This window comes from Sander lucioperca, chromosome 4 (assembly GCF_008315115.2).
Source record: "Sander lucioperca isolate FBNREF2018 chromosome 4, SLUC_FBN_1.2, whole genome shotgun sequence".
In the NCBI taxonomy this organism is placed as follows: domain Eukaryota; kingdom Metazoa; phylum Chordata; class Actinopteri; order Perciformes; family Percidae; genus Sander; species Sander lucioperca.
The window spans coordinates 35,599,889-35,616,153 of NC_050176.1; the positions used below are offsets into that span (position 1 = coordinate 35,599,889).

Consider the following 16,265-nt stretch of genomic DNA (forward strand, 5'->3'; position numbering starts at 1 on the left):
TTATCCACACTATTATCTCCTTTTATTTCTTATTCTACACTATTATCTCCTTTTATTTCTCATTCCACACTATTATCTCCTTTTATTTCTCATTCCACTATTATCCTTTATTTCTATTCTACACTATTATCTCCTTTTATTTCTTATTCCACACTATTATCTCCTTTTATTTCTTATTCCCGCTCAGAATTCAGACGGACAGAACGTCACTTTATCTCTTAAATGACGTCATTTAATGGAATCATTTAACGTCTGTTTAATCCTGTCTGACGTCAGCTGGAGAGAATCTTTAACGGAGTCTAACCTGGACGTCTGATTTTAGACATTTCACTCATTAAATGGAGATTTCAGCCTGAAAACTTTCTCCACTTCGGAGCACCGTCCAACCCTTTATCGCCTGCATTCTGATTCAGATGTCTTCATTTATGTAAAGGAAATTATAATAGGTTTTTGGCGGGGTTGCAGCGGTCAGTTGTGATTATTAAACTAGCCTATAGGTTGACATGATGAGGTCTCAGTTGTGATTATTAAAATAGTCTATAGGTTGACATGATGAGGTCTCAGTTGTGATTATTAAAATAGTCTATAGGTTGACATGATGAGGTCTCAGTTGTTAGGGACGAACACACACACACACACACACACACACACTATTATTTTGACTCAATCGCACACACACCATCCTGCTGACACAAATACCAAATTTGCACCAAATGTGGATTAATCCGCCGCTGAAAATAGTTCCAAACAAATACACTATGCTTTTCAATGGCAGGAACTTTCCCCGGGAACTAGGAACCTTTGAGACTGTCCTCCCCCCAAAATAATTGCCACATTAGTTGTTTGTTCAAGCAGCAATTATGACTCAAAGTTATGTTTAAAGTGGCCGTAGTAGTTATGATGGAAGCAAAGCAGGAAGTAAAGTATAAACGTGGCAGGTTTACAGTATTTTTATTTTACAATCACATACAGTATTTACAGATTTCTTTAACTCATAAGCTGTTTTACCAGTATTCACAAAACAAATAAAAAGTGACCAGTAAATAACCAAAACAATTAAAAAATAGAAATATTCATTAACTTTTTATACCCGGTAATACAACGACATGTGTTCTGTAGACGCTATAAAAGGTCTTCCTCTTAAATGAAATTTAATAACACAATCAAATATTCAGCAACATTTTTCCTGTGGCTGCACATCAAATAGAAAAATTAAAAGTTTTTGTGTGCAAAAAACACCCAATTCAATTTAGAAACATTTATTAGTGATTCTTTTTGTTCTTTAAGAGAATTTTGTTGGGCTTTCCACCTTTAATGGATAGGACAGCTAGGTGAGAAAGGGGATGACATGCAAGAAATCATCACAGGTCGGAGTCAAACCCTGGACCTCTGCCTCGAGGCATAAACCTCCAAGTTTATGTGCGCCTGCTCTACCCACTGAGCCAACCCGGCCACAGTGATTCTTTGAAAGTGAAAAAAAATGTTTGTGGGTTTAAATAGAAATTCTGTTATGATGCAGAGTTGAAGAGATGAATGCATCAAATTAATTTGTTGCCTGTGTAATGGGAAGCATATAATAATCAAAACAATGAAGTGTAAATCAATCTCCGTAGGAAACAGATTCTGTAAACAAATAAGATGTAAACTATAAAATGTAATTTTTTTCCCTTGAATAGAAATATATCAATACATGAAATAAGATGAGTGATTAGTTTACTCTGACAGGAGAGATGATCAGAGGGGCAGAGTTTTTACCATCATAATTAATACCAGTATAGAAGTATGGGAAGAGTTTCTCAGTGAAGGAGCAGCCAGTAAAGGAGTAGATAAGAGCTGCAGCATCTACGTCATAAAAGGAGACCAGACCCTCCTCATAATCCACAAACACCCCCACCTTCTGAGGAGGAGACTTCAGAGAGAGAAGGACACCAGGGTCATCAAGAGCTCCGTACTCATTTCCATTTATCAACACTATAGTCCAGTAACCATCCTCAGGGCTCAGTTTTATTTGTCCCTTCCTGTTGATCGACTCTCTGGCCACTCCTAAAGCCCATTCAGTCTTTCCTTTAACTTGAACCTCAAAGTAAAATCTGCCTGAAGTGAAACTCTGCTTTCCTAAAACGCAGGGATTGAGATAAAATCTCTCTGGGTTGTCTGGGAGATTCTTCCTCACATCACCATGATTTACTTGTTTCCCATCATCAGACAGGATGAGTTTAGGATGTGCTGTATCAGGATCAAGAGTCACATCCACTGCATACTGCTGGACCCTCTTCAGCTCAGACTCAACCAGCTTCTTCATCTCTTTACTGAGTGTCTCCTCCAGCTGAACCACAGCTTTCACCACAGTCCCCTCATATGATGGACGGACGCTGACCTCTGTCCAGTCCTTGGTGGGTGGAGGTTGTTGGATGTTTAGGGACTGGACACTCTGGAGAAGATGGAGGTGGTCTTCAGAGCGTAACACCTGCTCCACCTCAGTGCTTCTCTTCATCAGCTCAGAGATTTCCTGTTCCAGCTCTTTGATGAAAGCTTCAGCCTGTTTTTCTGTTGTTTTCTGCTTCTCTTTGATCGTGTTGATGAGCTCCTTCAGGCCTCTCTCAACAGACTCCTTCAGAGAAGTGAAGACCTGAACACCTTCTGCTATCTCTCTGTCTGCATCTTCCTCACTGAGGTCGACTGAGTGTTTGATCTCCTGAATCTTCAGTCGTCTCTTCTGGATCATCTGCTGAATTTCAGCCTCTGTCTTCTCCAGCTCTGCCTTCTTTTCTTCATATTCTTCTTTCAGAGGAACAACATCATGCGTCTTGTGGTCTAAAACAGTGCAGAGCATGCAGACACATGTCTGGTCGGTCTTACAGAACAGCTCCAGAGGTTTATCGTGCTTCGTACACATCCTGCCTTCCAGGTTCTCCACAGGGTCGATCAGCTGATGTCTTTTCAGACCTGACATGGTCAGATGAGGCTCCAGGTGAGTCTCACAGTAGGAGGCCAGACACACCAGGCAGGACTTCAGGGCCTTCAGTTTGGTTCCAGTGCAGACGTCACAGGGAACTTCTCCTGGTTTGGACACTTGTTGCTCTGAGCTGCTGCTGCTGGCTTTCTGTTGAGCTGACTGTCTGAACTGAGCAACCATCTCAGAGATGAAAGTGTTGATGAGCAGCTCAGGTTTTGTGTTGAAAACCCTTTTACACATCGGACACAGGTACTGGTCATTAGTATTCCAGTGTTCATTGATGCAGTTTTTGCAGAAGTTGTGACCACATGATGTGGTGACAGGATCAGTGAACACATCCAGACAGATGGAGCACAGAAACTGATCTTCAGATGGCAGATAGTTTGCAGCAGCCATATCTACACATAGGTTAAAAGAAAAGAAAAACATATTAAATATTAGTTATTAATAAAAGTTTTAATTATTTAAAAAAGGGGTTTTGACTTGCACCAAACTTTGAGCAACAAGGAACATTTAAATCATGCTGACAAAGTAAAGCTCCCTACTCTGACAAAACGAAACTGAATATATCCACACAGGGGTGGAGACAGACATTGTAAAAATCTGGGGCTCACCACGGTTTACAGCGGCTAAATGCACTATATATATATATATATATTAGGGCTGTCAAAATAACGCGTTAATTTCGATTAATTAATCTGAGAAGAAATAACACAGATTAACGCAGATTAATCCATTCCATATTGACGTTTGACCCGGAGCCGTTCTAGCCTCCATTGGACTGTAAAATGAAGGAGGGAGACGAGAATGTGCTGCCTGGATCATTAACTGGAACATTTACTTGTAAAAATCTTCTTCCTGCCAACCCTGGCTACCGAAATCTGGAGCCACTGATATGTCTGCTCTTCTCTCTGATGCTCTGAAGACGATACAGGTAACACAAACACCGCTGCACGGGACGCTAGTTAACACTATACTCAACAGCAGCTAACGTTAGCCTACCGCTAGCTAGTTAACACTATACTCAACAGCAGCTAACGTTAGCCTACCGCTAGCTAGTTAACACTATACTCAACAGCAGCTAACGTTAGCCTACCGCTAGCTAGTTAACACTATACTCGACAGCAGCTAACGTTAGCCTGCCGCTAGCTAGTAGCTGGATTAAACACGGTTACAATGCTGACAGCTAACGCTGAACGGTGTAAAGTTTGACTGTGTTTTACTGTAGAGGACTGTGACTCAACAGCGGGATGTAACAATCTGCAGCTGCCGAGCTGCAGATTGTTACAACACAGATGGTGCGTTCAATGAAACTGGCAAACTACAGCTTCGTAGTGCATTTGAGGTTATTGTAAATGTCCTCGGTGGTTGTTTTTGTCGTTCAACAGCAATTTACTAGTGAAATAAGTGTTTTTTGTTATTTTTTTTGTTAGTCATTTTGTTATTGTTATACATTATTATTAAATCATTTAATTTTGACCATTAGCAATAAACAAGCCGTTCTTTAATGTCACCAACTGTTGTTTAGTACCCTTTGTTTTCTTTTCTTTTTTTACAAAAGTATCGGTTCAGGCACCGTTAATTATGTATGCTATTAATTTCGATTAATTAATCACAGAGTCTGTAATTAATTAGATAAATTTTTTTAATCGATTGACAGCCCTAATATATATATATATGTATTTTTTTTTTTTTTTTTTTCAGCAATGAGGGGGCCAAGCAGTACACTAGCAGGAATAGCGTTGCCATGGCATAAGCAAGCACTTACAGCAACTTTGATGACAATTGGATAAAGAATGGCTGACATATCAGCTAATTTACTTTGTTACAGTGCCCCTACAGGCCAAATTACACTAATATCTTTGTGCGTTCTCACAATCAACTGCCATGTCTCTGTACAAAGTTTGCCTTTAGTACATCAAAGCGGTGCTGAGATATGAGCTAATTTTCTTAATGACAGCGCCCCTAGAGGCCAAATGACACCACTTTCCTTGGACTTCCTCACAATCAACTACCATGTTCCTGTTCCAAGTTTGGACTTCATACATCAAAACCTTGCTGAGATATGAGCTCACTTCCTGTGATTATAGCGCCCCCATAGTGCTCAAAGGTCATCAAATTTATTTTACGTCCTCGGGATTGGGTCTTGAGTCCATGTACAAAGTTTGGTTTCTATACGTAAAAGCATTGCTGAGATATGAGCCTACTTCCTGTGATTATATCGCCCCCATGGTGGTCAAAGGACTCCGAATGTATTGTGCTTCCTCAGGATAGGGTCCCAAGTACAGGTACCAATTTTGTTTTTTTATATGTGACAGCATTGCTGAGATATGAACCTATTTCCTGTGATTATAGTGCCCCCATAGTGATCAAAAGTCACAAAATTTCTTGAGCCTCTTCCTATTTGGGTAATGAGTCCAAGCATTGAGATTGGTTTTGATACATGAAAGCCTTCCCGAGATATGAGTTCACCTCCTGTTTAGCTGCTTCGCCGTGGATTTCAATTGGCTGTGACGGGCAAACGCTTTCAAATATCAATACGCAATGGAATAATTTTTGTGCGGCTTGGTCTGAAGATCATCTGTGCTAAGTTTCGTGAACATCGGAGAAATGTGACCTGTGAAAACGTTTTAGTGTTTTTGATTAAATCCAATATGGCGGCCGGATCAATTACAAATGCATGTGTCGGCCTTAGGACCTCCCACAGTATTAACAGACACCGCTAGTAAGTTTTAATTCCAATTACATCAAACGTTATAGGCCAAAACATAATTTTGCTAATTACAGCGCCCCCTATAGGTCTAAGGTCACCAAATTGATTGAGCCTCTTCCTAATTGGGCTCTGTACCTATGTACTAAGATTGGTGTTGATACGTGAAAGACTTGCCGAGATATGAGTTAATTTCGTGTTTTGCGGATTCGCCGTCTATTTTGATTGGCTGTGACGGGCAAATACTGTCGAATATCAATACACAATGGAATACATTTTGTGAGGCATGGTCTCAAGATCATCTGTGCCAGGTTTCGTGAAAATCTGACCAATTTTGTGACCTGTGAAAACTTTTTAGTGTTTTTGATCAAATTGAATATGGCGGAAGGTCCTACATGGCATCATGGGATGCGGGCATATGGTTCAAAAGTTAATCGCATGGATGGAATGCCAAATTTGACCCATTGGTGGCGCTAGACTGCCTGTGCTGCAGACCTAAATCTTGGTGAAATGAATTATGGGACTGTCCCGAAACAATGTGCCAAATTTCACAACTTTTTACTGTACGGTTCTATGGGCTGCCATAGACTCCCATGGCAGAGGAAAGATGTGTAATAAGTAGATTCACTACCAACTAGTCTGAAACTATCTTTAATTAGGTTGGAGTTTACATGCTACTAACATTTTAAGGGCTGCACCAGCTGAAAAAGTTCTAAGGCATAAATTAAAACTTAAATCTTACACCTCGTCTTGGTGGATGTAAAGTCCTCTGTAAGATAGAGGTGGTCATAGCGTATCGTTTTAACAGGTGGTATAACTTGAAGAATTAAGAGGAGTGACCAACTATTTAGCTTCAGCAAAGCATTATCAAACAGTTCATATTCTCTAGCTGCTTTACATTAAAAGCCTCCCACTAGTTTTCTTGTGGAAAGCTTTTATTGTGAAACAGCCAGAGGAAATAGAGGAAGCAGTATCAATTAGTAAACAGACAGAAAATCACAGAGATTCAGTTCCAAGTTCCTAAAATCTAAACTCCAGTCCTGAGAACTGACACAGAGAGACTGTTTAAAGCTGTTAAAGTGGGCTACTGTATAGTAGGGCTATTGGAACGAATGCCGAAAATCGAATATAATTCGAATAGTAAAAAAATCGATACTATTCGAATGCTGAAATTACTTTTCGAATGTGACTTTTTTATAAATATGTTGGCTAACGTTAGCTAATCTCCCTCTTCTCGCTTTGGCCTACCCACATGTGTCCCTCATGTCACGTCTTATGAACAATAACTTAGCGGGAGTGAGAAACACAAGGCATTGTGAGGTCTAAGATGACCTTAGTACGACATTATGGAGCTAGCGTTACGTACCGAGTAACGTTAGTACAACATTACGGAGCTAGCGTTACGTACCGAGTAACGTTAGTTTAGGGGGAGTGACAGGCTGCGGCTGGAAATCGTAAGAAGGACGGGAAATAGTTTTAACATGACTTAAAAATCGACTTCCACCGAGCCAAATTGCTTATGTTAACATTAGTTAGGGACTGTTCGTTATTTAATTAAGGGGTCACCGGAGGAGTTTTGTGAACTCTAACCTAAAAAGACGTGACCCTCCCCTCGTCAGTAATAATTTTCCTATGACCCTCCAAAACGATTTGAAAAAAAGGAATGACCCTCCCCTCGCGTGCAAGTTTGCACTTAGCAAAGAAGTACAGATACCATTTGATTTTTACAGCCATGATGTACAGAATACCAGGGTGTTGTCTGGTTAATATGGATCAAAGGTGGACCTTTATCTAACAGGTGGGAGGAGGAAGGGGTATGGAGCAAAGGTGGAGCTATAAACAGGTTATTCTGGCTGTTGAAACTTTACGGTGCCTCAGCATGATGAAAGAGATGATGATCCAAATGAGACGGAAAGTTTATTCTTGACTTTGGAAACAGTATTTAAAGCGCTCTAAGCGATGCCACGCGTTTTTTAGTCTACAAGTTGGATTTAGTGGCATGACACTGTAGTCACAGGTTGCTAATGCCGCTAAATGCCGATTCAAGTGGTTAGCATAAAATCATATATATATGTATAATATATACATAGTACATAGCATCTTTTTGCACAAAAACTCTGGACTCTGAAGTTGCTGCTGTTTATTTTTGTATGTAGCATTTTCTTGTATCCCGACAATTTCTTTGCATTATTGCATTTTTTGCACATCTTTCTGCTCTACCACAGCACATCATATAAAATATGTTGCTGCTTGTGACATTCTTGTGTTTTTGTCTTGTGATCTGGTCTTGTGATATTGTTGCCGTTTATTGTTTTATGGTTAGGAAAAATGTCCCTATCTGTTGAGCACTTTTTTTAATCTTGTAAGAATGTCTTGTCTTATGAAGCTCAGCGTAAATTCTTTCAGGAAGACGTCATTAACCCATTCACTACTCTTTCTTCTTAAATCAAATCAGCTGTTTAGAAGCGATACTTTCAGTTAAACCAATCAGACATGGCCACGAAATTCAAGGGCCAATCACAGCATTACAGCTCTGCTTTAAATCTGTTCTCCCCGTGCTGTCAGCTGTCGTTTCAGGCAAAGCGCTCAACCCTCCACCTCCCCTGCCGCCTCCGGTCATCGTGTTTCTTTGAATTTTAAAATCCTTCTCCTGACCTACAAAGCTCCATGTGGTCTAGTGCATCATATCTAGAAGAGATCTTCATACCTGTTGTCCCACTAGAGCACTACGCTCGCAAAATTCTGAGTTACTCGTGGTTCCTAGAGTCTCTAAAAGTGGGATAGGAGCCAGAGCCTTCAGCTACCAGGCTCCTCTCCTGTGGAACCAGCTCCCAGTCTGGGTTCGGGGCCTACCAAGAGCCTGGGTCTGCCGAGGTTTCTCCCTAAAAGGGAGTTTTTGCTCTTAGGGGGAATTACTAGAATTGTTGGGACTTTATAAATTAGTGTGGTCTACACCTACTCTATCTGTAAAGTGTCTCGATATAACTCTTGTTATGATTTGATAATATGAATTGCCTCGTCGGTCTGGTCTCCTCCTCCGCCGCCACCAGTGTCTAGACTCCATCGGGGGGTTATGTTCCTATTCTCTACCCCTTTAAAAATCTCCAAAAGACTTTGTACATTTTATCATGCAGTTGTACAATAAATATTTTTGCATATCTGCAAACGAAGTCTCTCCTGATTGAAATCTGTTGCGTATTTCTTCTTCACCGTGGAATGGTGAGAAACGAACTTTCGATTCATCTGCATGTCTAGCATATGTGAAGAAATTGACAAAGCTAACTTGACTTGACTTGCAAAATATATATAATAATAACCCAAACCACAGAGATTCAGTTCCAACTTCCTAAAGTCCTGAGAACCGACACAGAGAGACTGTTTAAAGTTGTTAAAGTGAGCTACTGTATAGTGGGCCTGTAGACAAACAGCCGTAGTTATATTGTTACCAATTTCACAAGAAATTAAAAGAGAGGACCTTCCTGCCTGAGTAGAGCTGAAGTTTAGTGTTAATCCTGGTTGTAGAAAGTGTAAATCTGATCAGCTGTACTCACCAGTGTTTGGCAGAGACTCTGCTGTGTTGTTGAGAAAGACCTGATGAAGTCAGTTTGACTTTTCTTTCAGAGAGAAACAGAGACTTGTCTCGACTGCAGCGTGGCTGACACTCTGACAAATTTAACTTTCATTTCTGGAGTGTGACGTTGAAGCTCTCCTCTTTCCAGTGTTGCTCCTCTTCTTACTGCAGCTCTGTTGTTAGGTTTCCTCCCTCTGATTTACAGTTATTGCAAAACACCAGGGTGTTGTCTGGTTAATATGGATCAAAGGTGGATCTTTATCTAACAGGTGGGAGGAGGAAGGGGTATGGAGCAAAGGTGGAGCTATAAACAGGTTATTCTGGCTGTTGAAACTTTACGGTGCCTCAGCATGATGAAAGAGATGATGATCCAAATGAGACGGAAAGTTTGTTCTTGACTTTGGAAACAGTATTTAACAAAACTATCTCAAAGCCACACAGTCCTTCATCAGCTGTCTTCCTCAGTTGGAGTTGTGTTTATTTCATTTTTCAATTTCTTGACCATGTTTGCTTAAAGTTAAGACTGGAAGTTCATTCTTCATTTTATGGAGTGATATTCCTATCTTTATTCAAGAGCGCATTATTTCAATTTGAGAGCATTTCTCACTAATATTACGTTCAGATGTTGTAATAATTTCCCTCAAAACCTTGCTCTCACACTCATCACTGCTCACGCTTGGATTTGCTGTGCTTGTGCTCAAACTTTGTGCTTGGACTCAGATATTTCTCCTTTCAGCTGTAGTGTTGACCAATGAAATGATCCCTGCCCCGTTGAGGGTGCGTTCGTTTATGTTAGAACATCTGTTGCGGACGGCTCCTCTGTAACCCAAGTTTATTTACCCCCGCCGTGCATCGCTTTATTATTATTATATGTCAATGTGCACAGAATGGTTGACGCTCTTTCACCTGCACCCATCAGGAAACGGGAGAAAGCTTTGAAGTGGGACATATCAAGTTACGTACACAACTATGAGGGTGAGTAACATAAATTAAGCACGTAGCATATGGCGCTAGCCATAGCTAGCCTAGCTTGATGTCCGTAAACAAATAGCTTTTCTTTATACCTGTAGTTTAGCTAGCTAGCTATATTGAACGACATATGACGGACAGTTTGTGTGTATTTAATGACCCCACTTTGTATTTTTTCCTCGTTTGGTTAACCTTGTTCCTTGGGATTTGGCTAATTTCATGTTAGAGCCAATAGTAAAACCTAAACTGTAATATAACTGAAAGAACACCAGAAACTGGATTGTTTGTCGGTTTTTGCATCACTGTTGTATGTTGTTCATCAGAATTTAATCTTCATTCCTTCATATAACATTAGTTTGAAAATTATGGATTCATATCAGTCTGTATAAAACGTTGTAATGTTAAGTACAATTTTATCACTAATAAAAACAGATCTAGAAATGATTTGCTCATTAAATAGCAGTTTTTTTTAATGAATACAAAGCAAACTGAACAGAAAAAAACAAGCATTTTGTTTTCTTTTCTTCCAGTTGAGGCTGAAGGGCTCGACCAATGCTGCATCATAGCAGCACAGTGTCTTATCACCATCCCATGAAAGCTAGAAGTCACCCTGCTGCTCCAGGTCTACCTACTGTATGACTGGCTACAGACTCCAACCATCTGCTCCAGATCTACCTACTGTATGACTGACTACAGACTACAGCCATCTGCTCCAGATCTACCTACTGTATGACTGACTACAGACTCCAACCATCTGCTCCAGATCTACCTACTGTATGACTGGCTACAGACTACAACCATCTGCAACATCATCTGCTCTTAAAGTCTCTTGGGGTCATATGGGACTTGGTTGTTCTCCATACTGCATCATACACTATATTATTTTTCTGTTTTGTTATATTAGTAGGCTACAGACAACACTAAGAATCATTACTTAATCACAGTATATATTATTCTGGTGTACACTGTTGACTTGACACTGCTATTGATTATACGTCACTTTAGCTTGCTACCTCATAACTTTACCTTAATTGTTCTTGTATAGTTAACTTATCTTCTGCTAGTTGTGTATATACCTCCTATTTAATTCAATTATTCTTAACTTGTGTTGCAATACCTGAATTATCCCTCTTGTGAACACGAGGCTTATCTTATCTTTATTTTAGTTCATATCATAACCCTGCTCACAAACTCACCTGTACCTGCGTCATCTGTTTGCCAATATCAATGTTCCTGCTACAGTAAATCCTACAGGCAAAGTGTACTGCTTCACAGGAGTATGAACCATACGCTTTTTAGGTTTGTAATAAATATTGTGCTGTTTGTTATGAATTACTCATTGTTTTGATAAGGTAAATTAAAGCCGTTTAACAACCTGCAAGTGTCCACTCTGGTAAATGTAATTGTACTGGTTTTTTTTAGTTTTTTTTTTATAAAGATTACAGAACATGAAAAACCTATTTGCCTTGATAAGGGTTTTAATTTGTTGCAAATATGAACAACTTTAATAATCTATCTTATTGCTCTGAAAAACTACAATGATTTAAGAAATATCAGTGATACTTATCAACATTTATTGAATTGATTGTATATGTGGGCAGACATTACAGGCACCTATTCATGTAAGCAGAGAACACAATAGTTTGTTCTCTCTTTTATCACCTGGATTATGCAGGTGATGGTGCAGAAACAGGGGTGAAGTCCTTGTAGATCTCTGGCACTTTGAGGACACACAGATCCAGCAACTCTCCACTGTTGTCTTTGTATAGTGTGCTCCTATTTAAGACAAATTCATAGACATCAACACATAAGATATTAGGTGTACATAGCTGTATTTAACATCATTACTCTCTTACCTTCTCTGCTTTGGATTTGTGGACATCACAGTAATTTTCTCTCCCAGGCCTTGTTGTGCACCCTGTAAATTTAAGCAAGATAAAGAAATGATAAGTGTATGTAACATGATTTTACAATTAAATTATTATCAGACTTGCCAACGTTCTTGATTTGGGCCACTACTGCCTGCCCTCTGCACACAGATGAGTACAGGGGGGACCAATGGGATTTTGAGTTTGGAGTAATGTACTGACTGGAACAGCACAGTAGTGTGGTTGTACAACACTGGTCCATGCACACGGTGCAGCTGTGATGCAGCTCAACAGGGGTACTTCAGCCCCACCTGAAGAAGGGAAACTGAAACAAAATACTTGTTGTTTTTCTGTTCAGTTTGCTTTGTATTGATTTCATTAGGGTAAAAATAAATAACTGCTCTTTTAAATAGTGTTTTATTATAGGAGTGAAATTGTACTTACAAATTTCTATACAGATATATATAAATGTTATTGTTAAAATAATGTTATAAGAATTTAGAACAATATCTGAAAAACATACAACAGTGATGTAAAAACTGATACAAACAATCCAGTTTCTTTTGTTTTTCAGTTATATTACAGTTTAGGTTTTACTATTGCCTCTAACATGTCTGAAATTAGCCAAATCCCCAGGAACATGGTTAACCAAACGAGGAAAAAAGTGGGGTCATTAAATACCAGTTGTAAATACACACATACTGTCCGTCATATGTCGTTTAATCTAGCTAGCTAGCTAAACTACCGGGGCCTGTTTCACAAAACCAAGATAAGGGATTAAGCCGGGATTTATCAGTTATCCTGGATGAATTTAGCCTTGACTCGGTTTCACGAAAGTGGAGGCACATAAATCACCATGGAGATTTATTCTGTGCAGCTAGCCTGCTCCTGACCAGGCTAACAGCCAGGATTTATTAATCCTGGAGCCTTTTCTGATCACCCAGCAGTGGTTTTACCTTATTGTTATCAGCCTGGATTAAAATACAACAGGTGCATATTGCTGTTCATTTAAGTACTGTTATTATTTAAAGTTGGGACCATAATTATTCATGTGACCGTCATTGTTACTGTTATATTGTGTATGAAGACTGCTGTTCATATTGTTAGAAGTTTGATGAATATATTATGGCAGTTGTTGAGATAATTAGAAAAGGCTGATATCAAATGTGTTTTAAATGAAGTCTGTTACTAAGGGCAATACATACAATGCTGTACATTTCTATAGTTGACCAATGCACCTTGAATTATTTTAGTTGATTAATTTTTTTAATTCATTAACAATAAGGATCATCAGAATCAGAAAGGGCTTTATTGCCAAGTACGTTGCACATACGAGGAATTTGTCATGGTGTTGTTGGAGCATGTCACACATACAAATATAAGAAGGATAAAAAGAATATAAACAATATAAGTATAAACATATACACACAGTATGTATTAATAACGATAAAATTAAATTAAATAAATAGTAAAATAAGTTAAACAGTAGTAAAAAGGAACGCTACAGCAGAGTAGGTACATGTTTGTTCCTCTTCCATGTGCAGTGTATTTAACATTCTTAGCACACAGTTTGTGTTGTCCAGTAAACTGGGACTATAATTTGGGAGGATTGTACAATTTAAAGAACATATCCTAATTGTACAATCCTCCCAAATTATAGTCTTAGTTCACTGGACCAGTAACTATCTAGTGATGTAGACTACTGTACATTCATGTTACAACAGGGAGAGGACACCTCAATGGTTTTTGACCTTATGTTTTGCTGGGGGGGAAATAACTGATGAATATACTCTGTTCCATTCATGTTTACAGTGTTCATGGAATTTATCACTTAATTATCTTTATAGTTTCTAGATTTTAGAGTCCAATTTCTTCAGTGTCTTTATTTTCTATGTCCATATATGCTGCTCTTAACTGAAATCATTCAATGAGTCACTGTCATTTGCAAAAGCAAACAGTTGTACACGTTGCATTAAAAGCAAGCAGTGGAAGTTAATATGACTTAGGAAATGTATATTTTAGCCCATGAGAGAGAGGGAGGAACAGAGTGAAAGAGATATTTACGCATCATACTCTAGCATTGTAGAAAATTGATCTTCATGGTAAATTTTCTGAGTAACATTATCTTCTGCTTACTTTTAAGGCAAATAGTACAACTGTTAATTTGTGCAAATGATTAGTAGCCTAATCCTTGAATGGAATGATTATGACGGTTTCAGTTCAGAGCAGTGGTCAGTTAATGTATATATTTAGGCTGCTTACACATTCAGTCGGTCCGTGATCGTCTGCTACACTTTCTCTCACTGTTTCATCACAGCGGCCGTGTTTCTTTTCTTTTTATACAAAAAATGTGTTTCATATCATCATACTTCCACAAGAAGCTGCTGCTCACTCTGTATAAAGTATGAACAATGCGTATTCTCCATTTTGGCATCAGTAAATCTGTGATCGACCTCTCGGTCTTTTGAGGAAAGCCGTGGACGCGCATCTATCTGAATTACTTCAGCCTGGCTCAACCTAGTCTCTCCTCCTCAGCCTGGCTTGGCCTTCGTGAAACGCACCAAGCCAGGATGCTCAGATTAGACTAGGTCAAGTCTCGCTTTATCAGTTATCCTGGATTTAATATTCTGCTTTGTGAAACAGGCCCCAGGTATAAAGAAAAGCTATTTGTTTACAGACATCAAGCTAGGCTAGCTATGGCTAGCGCCATATGCTACGTGCTTAATTTATGTTACTCAACCTCATAGGTGAGCCGTGTCGACTGATGCCGATGACCGATCACCGATCACCGGGTCTATTTGAAACCTTCTATTTATCATGTCATATATTTATCATATATTAATTTTAATATTCTTAACAACAATGCATAAGTATTAAAATTAACAGAAGATAATGTATTGTGAATTGTCAACGGTTTACTTTTATTGACAGGAAACGTTCAACATTCCACTTCCTCTGTTAGAAACACACCTTAAACAGCTTAGAGCTAAAGCCTTATTCGGAATAAATTACAAAACAACTGTCAGTGTGTTCTTCAGTGTTCTTTAGTGTGTTCTGAGCAGGGTGGGCCACTTACATTTTTTACCAGCCACTTTTTCCAGAATTCCAAATTTATAAAAGAGAGTGCACTATCATATTTTGAATTGCTTTATTAAATTATGTTTTATTATTAATACATATTTTATTAATATAATGTATTTATTATGTGTCAGTAGCTTGTTGATCTTTACATTGTAAGTTCATTTCCTATCCTGGCCTGGGACACACATTCATACGGTTTGATAAAGGACTTATTGGACTTTAACTTATCATTGATTTTACAACAACGAGTGTAGCTCATGGATGTATTAAGTGTAGCTGTCCTCAATGTAGGTCATCCTGTACGTCTCATCTCCGGTTTTTCCTGCATCCACCGTGTGTGTGTGTGTGTGTGTGTGTGTGTGTGTGTGTCGTCAGTCGCGGGGTAGAACTGAGCAGCAGAGAGCCAACAGATTTAAAACGGCAGCAGCTTTCAAGCGACTTAAACATCATTACAGTCTACATTGACGTTAAAATGTAAACAGGTTGGCAGGACGGTCTGAAATGTTTTGCACGGTCTTTCGCTGTACGTTTTGTCAATGCGCCACTTGTTTGAAAAGTACCTTCTCTTTTTCTTTACTTCTTTTTTAATTTTTTAACAGATAATTTTCCTTTCGTCTGTACCTCAGCTCAGCTAGCTAGCTAGCTAGTTACACGGCGGCGTCCCGGACTAGCGCTGAAAACTAGCTACTCGACTGGTCAAAGCCCCGGCTGTGAACGGTTTCATTTCCTGTAAGTTCTTCACAATAAAAGTCCTCCGTTATTTTCGTATTTGAATGTTTTTATTATGAAGCAGCAAAATCCAGAAATGTTAGGGATTTATTAGCAGTAACGTAACGTGATTCCTATAAGCATTGTGCATTGTTACTTAGCAACAGCATTCTTTGACTAAATCTGGTTGGTGTGTAACTTAGCTGCGTATAGAACATTTTCTCACGAGTAGTGCGTCATCTGATCGGCCTATCTGATCGGCCTTTATGGAGACCACCGATCAAACTATTTAAAGCCTTTATCGGCCGATAACGATCGGTTCCCGATCAATCGGAGCACCCTTAGTTAGCATTTAACGTTAGCTGGCTGCTATCTTTAATGATCACTAGCCAAGCCAGGTAA

The 16,265-nt window shown here is 39.1% G+C and overlaps 1 protein-coding gene and 2 long non-coding RNA genes across 3 annotated transcripts; 1 reads left to right on the plus strand and 2 right to left on the minus strand.

The window, feature by feature from the left end:
* Nucleotides 1-1,397: 1,397 nt before the first annotated feature.
* Nucleotides 1,398-9,461, minus strand: LOC116041486 (E3 ubiquitin-protein ligase TRIM39-like). Its single transcript, XM_036000127.1, has 2 exons — nucleotides 9,218-9,461; nucleotides 1,398-3,354 (listed from the first exon to the last, which is right to left on the minus strand). The coding sequence occupies exon 2, from the start codon at nucleotides 3,350-3,352 to the stop codon at nucleotides 1,709-1,711; it is 1,644 nt and encodes a 547-aa protein (XP_035856020.1). The 5' UTR covers nucleotides 3,353-3,354; nucleotides 9,218-9,461; the 3' UTR covers nucleotides 1,398-1,708.
* Nucleotides 9,462-10,123: 662 nt separating this feature from the next.
* Nucleotides 10,124-11,038, plus strand: LOC118494827. The gene is made up of 3 exons (XR_004897031.1): nucleotides 10,124-10,212; nucleotides 10,737-10,828; nucleotides 10,970-11,038. It is a non-coding gene; the product is annotated as an uncharacterized LOC118494827 (long non-coding RNA).
* A 710-nt stretch (nucleotides 11,039-11,748) lies between these two features.
* On the minus strand, nucleotides 11,749-12,200 carry LOC116041761. Its single transcript, XR_004103019.2, has 2 exons — nucleotides 12,063-12,200; nucleotides 11,749-11,982 (listed from the first exon to the last, which is right to left on the minus strand). It is a non-coding gene; the product is annotated as an uncharacterized LOC116041761 (long non-coding RNA).
* Between the last annotated feature and the right edge of the window lie 4,065 nt (nucleotides 12,201-16,265).